At 55.1% G+C, this 11,444-nt stretch overlaps 1 protein-coding gene across 1 annotated transcript in view; it reads right to left on the reverse strand.

Annotated features, from left to right (window-relative positions):
* Positions 1–3,299: 3,299 nt before the first annotated feature.
* Positions 3,300–11,444, reverse strand: part of Galnt2 (polypeptide N-acetylgalactosaminyltransferase 2) — a 91,536-nt gene continuing 83,391 nt past the window's right edge. Inside the window, exons 14-16 of the mRNA XM_013014746.1 lie at positions 10,188–10,314; positions 8,107–8,226; positions 3,300–5,552 (exon numbers count right to left, since the gene is read on the reverse strand). Coding sequence (XP_012870200.1) covers positions 5,397–5,552; positions 8,107–8,226; positions 10,188–10,314 — 403 coding nt within the window. The 3' untranslated portion in view covers positions 3,300–5,396. The remainder of the gene's footprint in view (positions 5,553–8,106; positions 8,227–10,187; positions 10,315–11,444) is intronic.

Here is an 11,444-nt window from a genome sequence, read left to right on the forward strand (position 1 = left end):
ACCCCAGTCAGAATGGCTCATATCCTAAAGTCAGCCAACGATAAACGCTGGAGGGGATGTGGAGAAAGAGGAACTCTACTACCTTGCTGGTGGGAATGTACACTAATACAACCACTCTGGAAAGCAGTCTGGAGGTTCTAAATATAGACCTCCCCTATGACCCAGCTATACCACTCCTAGACATTTATTCTGAACAACAGGAACCAATATACAAGGACACATGCACCTCCATGTTTATTGCAGCACTGTTCACAATAGCCAGGATGTGGAAACAACCCAGATGCCCCACCACAGATGAATGGATCCAAATATTGTGGTACCTATACACAATGGAATATTTTACATCTATTAGAAAGGACAAAATAGTGGCATTGGAAATAGTGGAAATAGATGGAGCTAGAAGAAATCATGTTGAGCAAAGTAAGCCAAGAGCAAAGAGACAAACAGCACATGGTTTCCCTGATAAGTGGATGTTAAATCCAAAACATAAGGTGATACGACAAAGTTAACAAGACTTGAGAAACAAAGGACCTCCACTCATCTGGTCGAATCACTACTAAATAACCCCATGCTGCTGATCTCATATATGGTATATATGTGCAAGTCAGAGGGAAACTAGGAGGAAGATACAGAAACAGAGGGAAACAGGGAAAAACATACAACAGCGCGACCCATCAGCTGCACTGGACATTGATCAAAACAAGCTAAGCATCTCAACGGCAGTGATGGGAGGGAATGAGAGGGAAAGAGGGAATAGCTGACACTAAGCAAAAGGAAAGAAAGGTACATATCACCCAAAGTGGAAGAAATGGCTGTTTTGTCAAAGCTCATAGAATTCACAAATTTTATAGACCATGATAATGACAATTTGCCTGGTGAAGGTCAGAATGTGTCTGTGACTTTAAGAATCACTCTCTCACTACACTGTGAAATTTATGTAATCACTTAATTACAATAAAAATTTAAAAATCACAGTTGTCAGTTGTATTCATGTGAATCCCTCCCAAGAGACCCTGAGCTGCCAGCCAGACTCCTAATGAGCCCACGGCAGAAGGGGGGATGGCAGGCAGACCGCCACCTCATACAGCAACCCCGGAACAGCTCCTCTCACCACTGTGAAACCCTTCAGGAGGGCAGGTGGCACCAGCAAGAGCTTTCCCTCTCATGACCCTCAGGCTGGACACACTGAAAGTGGCAACTTCCTGCTCCTTCTTCTGCACTTCCAGCTGTGGGCAACCCAGGGCAAATGGCCTCCCTGCCCTCCTGGACCAGGGTGGATGGTGGACTGCCCAGTCCCCCTGCCCCAGCATCGGGCCTCAGGACAGCGCCGGAACACTACCTTGGTGTTTCTTGTTACATGAGGGGATGAACAGCTCGCACAGATTTCTCATCGGAGGAGCAGCACAGGCCAACATGTGCAATTGCCAGTGCCCTCCATGCAACACCAGGGCCCTCCCACCCATTCCAACTAGCGCCATCTGAGACTTGATTCCCAGAGCATCAGTCAATGCTAGCTGCAGCATGAAGCCCATCACAAGTGCAGGGTCAGGCTCCGAGTGTCCTCCAGGGCCTCTGCCTCACGTGGTCAGGTACAGATGGCAGGGTGGATGCCAGGGCCTCAAGTGACCAGGTGCAGAAGGCAGGGTGAGCCCCAGGGCCTCACCGTGGCCAGGTGTGGTATAGACATCAGGGCAAGGAACCCTAAGCTTCCTTGAAACACAGTGACTGGGGAACACGCTCTAAGAGTCAGATACACACCGCATTCTCTCTCACGATGTGGGGGATGGGAAGATAACTTCAGGTGAACACAGCCTGAGAAAAGATCTCATTTTCCAACTGGCTATTTTAAAAATGTGAAATCAAAATGAAGAATCAAAAGTGGAGTTGGTTTGACACTATACTCCGAAAGCACCACAGACCTGAGTGTCTACACACACACCAAACCCTGCCTCAGCGGCCCTCCCGGGGCTGCCCCGCCCCCTCCGTGTGGCTGTCCCAGGGATGGCCTTTTGTCTCTGAGGCTGGGCCTCTCAGCCTCCAATGCCCCTCTCCCATCACACTCTGAGGCAGAGACCCTGCCAGGCCTGGTCAGCGAGACCTGCTGGGTTCTTGTCCAGCCTGAGGGCCGGCACCGGTGTCTATGGCACCCCAGCCGCTCTCCACCGCCCTGAGGGGCAACACTCCCAGCAGGAGCTACAGTCCCGGGCATTGGGGACATTTCTGAACCACAAGTAGCCCTGCCTCTCAGACTGGGCAAGTCCACACTTAGTGTCTCCGATAATGAGGAGAAGGCACACACCGCGTGGTGTCCAGAAGGTTCTGACACTCACCAAAAGATCCTTTTACTGGCTCCATCTCAATCCAAGCGCCTTCTTGATATGCCGTGGGGTGTGGGAGGGATTTCCGTGACTCTCCTGGGAACCAGCCGCAGGCTGGGGATGTGCTCACTGCAGCAGCGCTGGGGAGGGAACCAGGGCTCTGCACAGCCTCGTGTCCCCAGCCCTTCACTTTAAATAACATAGGAATGACAGACATGAGGCTTTTGGCTGGAGCCCAAGGTGTGGGTGAGCAGAAGGCAGGGTGACGCTCCCCACCCATGTCCACCAGGGCTGCAAGCCTGTCATGCCTGGCCACTCCACAGGTGATCCTTACCACAAAGGAGAGGGAACAGCAGAAGGGCATGGTAAGAAAAGCAGTGAATAGCTTCACTGTTATTGGACAGCGTGGTCTGGGTGTAGACAGAGTGTGGTCAGGATGTGGACAGAGTGGTCAGAGTGTGGGCAGCATGTGGTCAGCATGGTCAGAGTGTGGACAGCATAGTCAGAGTGGACAGCGTGGTCAGAGTGTGGACAGAACATGGTAAGAGTGTGGACAGAGTGTAGTCAGAGTGTGGACAGCATGGTCAGTGTGGACAGCATGGTCAGAGTGTGGACAGAGCATGGTCAGAGTGTGGACAGAGTGTGGTCAGTGTGTGGTCAGAGTGTGGAGAGTGTGGTCAATGTGGACAGAGCATAGTCAAGGTATGGACAGAGCATGGTCAGAGTGTGGATAGAACGTGGTCAGAGTGTGGACAGCATGGTCAGAGCATGGTCAGAGTGTTGAGCGTGTGGTCAATGTGGACAGAGCATGGTCAGAGTGTGGACAGCGTGGTCAGAGTGTGGACAGCGTGGTCAGCATGGACAGAGTGGTCAGAGCATGGACACCATGTGGTCAAGGCAATTGAGCTGGTCCAGACGTGCATAGTTCCTAACCAAGCCCCCCACCCTGGATGAGGAGACCGCAGTGGCCACCACCAGCAGTATCTATAAAGTATCTTCTCTTTATTTAAGTTAAACAATTTCAAGGATGGTTTCCATCTATAAAATGGACAAAGTACAAGCTCTGTACAGCAGTTCTTTTTAAAAATCAACTGGAAAAAAAATTACCAAACTATATTTTAAATCTGCAAAACATATGCAAGACACCATCCTTTCGGTTTTAGGGAGACACGAGGACCCCACAGAGACGAACGCCTTGGCCGCCTGCCCGGAGGGCCCAGGCAGTCTGCAGTTTTACAAACAGGAGAGTAGGGTGGGGCGGCCCGGGTGATGATAGACAACGCAAGCACGGTCAGTCACTTTGGCACTCTGCGTCATGTAAACACGGCCCACCAGCTGCCCAGCCAGCCTCCGCTGAGCTGCCCACAGCTCAGGGCTGGGGGGCACGCCAGTGGCCAGCTGATCACCCAGGCGGGCAGGGGAGGCACGGCGCAGGTCCTGTGACACACTGATTGAACAGCTGCGTCTGTGTCTTGTTTTGCATCTGTGTCTTTTCCTAACACAGAAGTGTGTGCAGGCGAAGGGCTGAACGGCTGGACTTGCTCACAGCAGAGACCCAGCCCAGTGCCTGTGAGTGGCCTCCCTCAGGACCACCCCGCAGGGTGGACATGTGCAGCCAAAGCGGCACGTAGCTGCCCTGTCTATGCTCATCTAGTTGTTTGGGAGGGTGAGGAAGGAGAGAGGGGACACCTGCCACGCCTCGGCTGAGGACCTGCAGCCATGGGGTGGACGTGGACTCCTGCAGTGGGGAGGATGGTTAGCAGAGCTCCCTTCCTACCACGGCAGGCCCCTGTGAGCCACAGCGTGGGGCCTCTGTGCTCATAGGGGCCCAAGGGGCGCGCGGTGATGCTCATAGCACCTCGTGGCAGACCTCCGGCACCTCTTCCCGTAACACTGGGGTGTTCACATGACCCCACGCCGCAGCTCCTGTCTATCCTCACCAAGTGCCTGACTCATCCAGAACCACAGTCCCATGGGCGGCGTGAGGTTGACACCACACGGAGTCCCTGTAGGCTGAGGGGCCCGTCACCCACGCTTAGCTCCCACACCCAACCGTGTGGGTCAGACTGTCACACAGGTTGGGTATGGCTGCTGCCTAATGGCATAGGCACTGGGCGGGGCTCCGTCGCTTGGGGGGGAAGCGCTGGGGCTCACAGTACGAGCTGTGGGTTGACTTTCTTTCTTTTAAAGAAAAGAAACTGAACAATAATATTAATTATAAAACAACCCAAAGCAAAACTTGCCCAAATAAATAACCCATCCAGGTTTACAGATTCCACAAAGCCACGACTCCCACAGGAAGGGCAGTGGAGACGCCATGGGCAGCGTCAAGGCCTTGGGCGGGAACAAGGGCGGCCCGGTCTCAGGAGAGCCAGCGCCCCGGCTGCACGCTGTCGGCTTGCGCCACGGGGTTCACAGGATGGAGGCCCATGGGAACCCTAGGGGATGAACCCTACACAAGCGTGTTCTGGTTCGTATCTGATGTCCCACCTCGGGGAAGTTCATGTCCAAACACGGCAAGCACATCAGTGGGGGAGGGGAGGGGCACGCGGGTGGCTGGGCCCACGGGCTCAGGGAGGGACAAGGACACCTACAAACGGCATGGGTGGGTTTGTAGGAACCACATGACATGATTTTCTTTTATAAGACGGGTCTGGATGTGTATCCCAGGCTGCTTGTGAACTCAAAATCCCCCTGCCTCAGTTTCCCCCATGCTGGGTCACAGGTGCAAGTCACACCTAGTTCACACATGATTCAGAGGTTTCAAGGGTTCTGGCTGAGGCGCCCGTTGGGCCCTCCCTTCCTCCCACCTGGCCTGGCGGGGAGGGCCGGCAGGAAGCGGGCTGTGTGGGGGCAGGGCGCAGCCTGGGGGCTGCTGCACCGAGCTGGACGAACCGGCCTTCTGTCTCACCACACGGTCAGGGTCAGCACAGCCCACACCTCACGTGCGTCCTTCAACTCTCAGACCAGGATGGAACACTGAGGTATATAGTTTCGCAGAAAGTTGAAGAACCATAACCCATGATGTGATCACCAGATGGGGCCGAGGAGCAGGAGGACGGTGGCATCTCTGGGCTCCTACTGCTGCAGGTTGAGCGAGAACTTCCACTGCTGCGAGAGGGCAGGTCCACACACCTCCACACGCAGGCCCCCGCTCTTGGCCGCCCGGCTGTCCAGACACAAATTGCTGCCCACGTGCCGAAGCTTTGAGTTACCCTCGATCTGTTCCCACTTCTGCAAGACAAAAGTGAGGTCTGAGAGGGAGCGCAGGACCAAGATATCCAGGGTGAGGCCCGGAGGGGGTGAGGACCAGGCCCTCAGAGGCCCATGGAGAGGCCTGGGGAGGGTGAAAGGGCCAGCCAGGCCCAGGGAGAGGCCTGGGGAGGGCACAGGCCAGCCAGGCCCAGGGTGAGGCCCAGTTTTCTTCAAAGCTGACAGATCTGACTCCCGAGGGCCTATGCCTGCACAGATCCAGCAAGCCCGCCACTCGGCTGAGAAGGGAGGAGGTGTGCCCACCCTCTGCCCACCTCATTCTGGGTGTACCCTCATCCCGGTCCAGGGGCCTGGGTGCCGACTCCTTGACAATCCCAAGCCCCTCCATTGTCACAGGGCGGCTGATTAGACAGCTTTCCCCAGGGAAGCGCTGGCTGTGGGTGGCAGCCTGCTTGGCACCTCCCTGTCCCCACACAGGGCTTTAGGCATGAAGGAGCAGCACAACTGTGTCAGGCTCGTGAAAGAAGAGAACGCTAAGGATCCCATCTCTACACTGTCTCCTCTGCTGGCACCACAGGCCTGGGTGGGGACCCAGCCCAGCCACTGCCAGAGACCGCCACTGCACAGAGAGGCCAAGAAATGTCAGCGCTGTGCCACACCTCCACATGGGGTACAATCTGTAACACTCCTGCTAAGCCAGGGCACTAGGACCAGGCCACAACCACCAGCCGCCAGCTGATCAGCCTGGCAGGCTAGGAAGCAAAGCCTGTAGCCTGGAGGAAATCTGGGCCCCACTGTCCGAGTATTTAGAAAATACTTATTTTCCTTTAAGCGATACAGCTTTTTTCTCCCCAGGGCTCTCCCTGTGTTAATGGAGACTGTGGCTCTAATTAATTTTTTACACCTTGTGTACTGAAGCTTCTTCTTACATTTCTGCAAATTCTCCTGACACTGTGGAATTACATTTTCTCACCCTTCCGATGCTGCAAATGCAAACAACACAAACCCTAGACATGCCAGGAATCCTGAAAGCCCAGCTGGCGGACAGCACAGCTGTCCACGAGGACAGGAGACTCTCATGGGGGGGGGCAGGGACAGGGGGCAGGGCAGTTGCCCCCCCAGGGAACAGCCACACTCTCTCCCCCACCCTGCCACTTACATACCAGGAGCAATGGCCAATGGTGAGATGGAAGAGGTGGTCCCCCTGTCCCTGTCCTCTCCTCATCTGCCCCTCCCAACTCCCTCTCCTCTCCTCACCTGCCCCTCCCATCCAGGGAGTCCCACACAATGGCAGCCTTCCTCCACTGTCAAGGCAGGCAGTGCAGAGGCTACCTGGCGCTCTGGGCCGCGGAGCAGGGCTTGGTGGGGACCCTGCCTGTCACTTATCAACACCAAGTGCACAGAGACCCTTAGCCTGGGATGTCTGTTGTTACATTAGATAGCCTAGTGAATCTGGATCAGCATCCTGCTAACAGAGCCGGGGGCTTATAGCCCCTCCCAAAGCCTGCAGGGCCTGGCGTGGCCTTCAGGAATGCTGACTAGAGCAGGAATAGTCCTGTCACTCTTTAGATAAATGATCAAAACAGACATGGTTACAAACAGCCACAAAGACCACTGAAAGTAGCCCCTGGCCATCCCTCTGCATGAAGGCCCGTCACCTGGGGGGGGGGGGGGAGAGAGTAGATGTCAGGCCCCTGCAGTGCGGGCCTGGCTGGGTCCTAGACATCGGGGGCAGGGACAGTGGTCTTCCCTTGTCTAACAGGCATCATCTTGTTCTCTGGGGTAGATTGGGCCTATTTTATCATTTTTGAGGCAGGGAGATATGCCCCGATTCCCACCAAGATAGGCTGGGGTTCTGCAGAGCAGGGAAGGTGGGGTGACACACACACCAATGAAAGGGACTCCGCAAGCATTTTTCCCCCCCTGTCATGGGGCTTGAACTCTGGGCCTGGGCGCTGTCCCTGTGCTCTTCAGCTCAAGGCGAGTGCTCTACCACTTGAGCCACAGCACCACTTCCTCCGTAAGCATTTCTGTGACAATTCCTGACCTCAGTCCCCCGCTCCCCAGTGAGTTGGCGCTGGGCCTCAGCCTCCCACTATGTAAAATCTATTTTAAGCTAGGTTTTACCCTGGTAGTCTCCCTGTCCAAGGAGAGGCTGCAGGAAGACAGGGGACAGCACCACACACCGGGCACACTGTGGGCCCAGGCCGGACTTTTGTTTGCTCCTGATGCCAGCTCTCTCCCCAGGGCTACAAAACTGGTGCTGCCGAGTTTCCACCAGGGAATACATCAGATGGAACCGGTTTCTAAGGCACATGGTATACTCCAAGCCAGCAGAGTATGAGGACATAGTTGGGAAAATCAACAAGACCTCAGGCCTAACAGGCAGGAGTGGGTATTCAAGCATGAACCAGCAGGTTCAGGCCGAGATTGACGCCACAGGAGCCTGGATGGGCACTGCCCCTGGCACGAGTGGATACCAGGGCCCAGGGGATGAGCACCCCATGCCTGAGTGGGCACCACATCTTCCCACCCACAGGATGGGGCTGCTCCCAGCCCAGGGCCCCAGCCGCACCTGTCTGCCATCATTCTCTCGGCAGCCCTGCAGTCTGATGAGGGAGCCAGGCACCCGGTCCACCACAGTCAGGCACAAGTCCATGTGTTTCACTGATTTCTCCTTCGTCAAGGCCCACTCCTAGAACACAGGGCACAGTAAGAGGGTGGGACTCAACAGAGCAGGAAATACTAGTGCCTTATTTTAGGGCCCCAGAGGAAAGGAGGGGCATGCTGGGAAGTACGCCGGGAACTGTGGGCCAACTCAGAACCAGACTGCTCTTCTAGCCTCAGGCTCACTACAACCCAAGGCGGGCCTTCACAGGGCTGGACACTGGGCTGCTAACTAGCGGACAGAGCCTGGCAGGCCTTCACCAGGATTGGACACTGGACTGACCAGCGGACAGGGCCTGGCGGGCCTTGGCTGCCCAGATCAACATGAAATACTCTAGTAAGCTCAAGAACCCCATGGGCTCGTCTATGGCTCAGTATGGCTCTAGCCAGGCAGCGGACGGTGAGGCCTGCTGCTTCACTCCTGTGTGCAGACGGTGTCCTTCAAAGGTCTGGTTAGAAACAGCTTTGTGATGTGGAGCGAATGTGTAAAGACTGCAAACAGCTCACTGCAGATGGGAGCGAGACGTGTGGTGTTGGTCCCGAGTGCTGCAGCAGCCTGCTGGCACTCACAAACCATCTGGGAACGGCAGGAATGGCTGCCATGCTGACGGGAGGGACCCGCCAGGCTCTCATCTCCCACCTTCCTCTGAAGGGGCACAGAGGAGGGGCAGAGGGACAGGGGAAAGAGGAAGGGGTGGAAGTCACAGAGCGTTGAGGGTGCAGGAGGAAGGCTGGGGGTGGAGGGAGCAAAGGTCAGAGGAATTTGAGAAGTCTGAGAAGGTTAAGGTTCTAAGGAGAGATGGCAGCAAGGCTCCATGACCTCCTGCTCCCCGTCCCCTCTCCCCCAACAACCAGCTGTCAACAAGTAAATTCTTCAAATGACGGGGAAAGGCAGACATGGGTGGCCAGTCCATGGTAGCTGGTCAGTGTAGGAGACAGCCTGGATGTGTCACTGTACTATTTACATGAGGTATCAGAACTGGGTTGTGAGCTGCCTGGAGTCTCAGACAAGCTCGAGCACAGAGAGGCCGTGTTTCCAATGTGCTAGGTACAGGGCCGAGGTCCTGTGCGCAGGGCCCTTGGAACAAGGTGGGCCAGGATAGCGCTGAGTTCGGGGATGCTCACGCTCCAGGCCCAAGGGCACCTGGCTGGGCTGTGGGGAGCCATGGGGAGCTCGGGACAGTGGGCCATGCCAGGGTGTGGATGGCTATCTCAGCCGGTGTCAGATTTTGGAGCTCTGCAGCCAGCAGGTGGAGGCCACATTCAAATAGCTTTGACCTTTTTGCTTCCACATTTTTTGTTATTTTAAGGCAGATACACTGAATTCCAGAAAATGTAATTTGGGTATGCAAACCACAGAGCTGCTGTGCCAGTGCGACCGTCCCGCGAGGCTCTCAACTTGGAAAATATGGTTCATAAATATTTAGCAAATGCTTTTGTGAGCTGCTGCTCTAAAAAAGCGCAGACTTAATTTTCTTCTTTCCTATGCATTGCCGAGGCTCTGCCAGAGCTGGACAGAGCTCGTGCCCTCCTGCCTCCCGTCCCCAGGGCACTGCCCCAACTGTCCCATCAGCGCAGGGCCAGGGTCACAGCCAGGCGACGGCCCCATCTTCACCTCCAGGCTCAGCAGGGTGTGCGCCTGGGGCACCAGCCACCAAGCACATGTTGTGGTTTTTGTTCAAATTCAGTGATACTCAATAAAATGAATGCCCTCTGGTAATACCTCTCACAGTGACACATGGCCGGGGGTGCTATGGAGATCAGCACAGGTCTAGAACAGTCCTACAGTCCACGGAACGGTACTGAGACAGGACACAGCACAGGGGACCCATGTCTGAGCACTGTCACAGGACAGGGCACAGGAGACAAGTGTGACCAGGGTTAGGTGCCTCAGGAGAGGACGCTGATGGCTGCAGGGCTGGCCAGCTCCATCCACTTACCCCTCCCAGCCTATCTGGCCATGCGGTATTAAGCTTATTACAAACCCACCTGGTTTCCCCCAGCATTGTGACACTCGTAAATTCCAACCACTCCATCTGCGAAGTGTCCCAAAGTGTCTAGGCAGTTGGTTCCCTGCTGCAAGGCCCCAAAGGCGATATCCTGATGATCTGGAACCCTGAAAACCAACAGAGCCCCACTCAGCCATGGTTGGCAGTCCCATCCGACCTCTAACCTCTCCCAGGCAGCAAGAACCTCATGTCCTAGCTTCTGGATTGGCTATAGGATTCTCAGCGGAACCATGTACCCATGGTTCACACCTGTAATCCTAGCTCCATGGGAAGTTGAGATCTGAGGATTGCAGTTGAAAGGCAGCCTGGGCAGGAAAGTCCATACGTTTCTTATCTCCAGTGAACACCAAAAAGCTGGAAGTGATACTGTAGCTCAAGTAGTAGAACTCTAGTCTTGAGCAAAAAAAACCACAAAAACTCAGGGACAGCACCTAGGCCCTGGGTTCAAGCACCAGGACCAACCAGTCCTCTCTTCCCTGAAAAATAATTTTGAGTGGGGGACATTCTCATTCTGTATCATAAGCTTGCTGGGAAGGAAAGCCATTGGTTGTTGGACATCATTTAAAAATCCACTCAGCACAGTCAGGACTGTTGGCTTTCATCCAGTAGAGTTCTGTGTGGCTGTCTGTGGCCCAAAAGGCAAAGGTGAGACACAAGAGAGTCCTTGGCTGTGGAATGACCAGGGGTTAGCCCAACCCTGAGTGGGCCCCGGCTGTGGGCAGTCCTCAGCTCTGGGTCATCCAGGGAAGGGTCACTATCCACAACCTACTTTGCTGTGCAGAATCTACTACTCGGGTCGGCTCCAAGTAGTCCAGAAATAGCTCCCGAAGGCCCCGGGGTCTGGCTCACAGGTGAAGAGGGGTAATTATCAGACATGTGAAAGCAGGAAGCAGACCTCCTCAGCCTGCACAGTGGACAGGCTGCTCAATGTGGAGGTGTGATCTTCAAAGTATAGGTTCAGTGCCAGCCCCACCACAGCAGACGTTTCCTGTCACTTATCATGCTTGTTACTCATCAAGTCACATGACAGCAACAACAAAGTAGAAGCCACTGTGGGGCTGTGGCCTAGTGCTCATCATTTGGATAGAAATAACCAGGGCCTTTGAATCCCACCACTCCTGGTAGAGGGGTCCAGGAGAGAGCCTGGGCCTGGACCACCTGCTCATACTTCAAAGGAGAAAGCCTGGGCCTGGACCACCTGCTCACACCTCATAGGAGAGAATCTGGGTCTGGACCA

The sequence above is a fragment of the Dipodomys ordii genome, unplaced genomic scaffold (assembly GCF_000151885.1).
Source record: "Dipodomys ordii isolate 6190 unplaced genomic scaffold, Dord_2.0 Scaffold24, whole genome shotgun sequence".
Lineage (NCBI taxonomy): Eukaryota > Metazoa > Chordata > Mammalia > Rodentia > Heteromyidae > Dipodomys > Dipodomys ordii.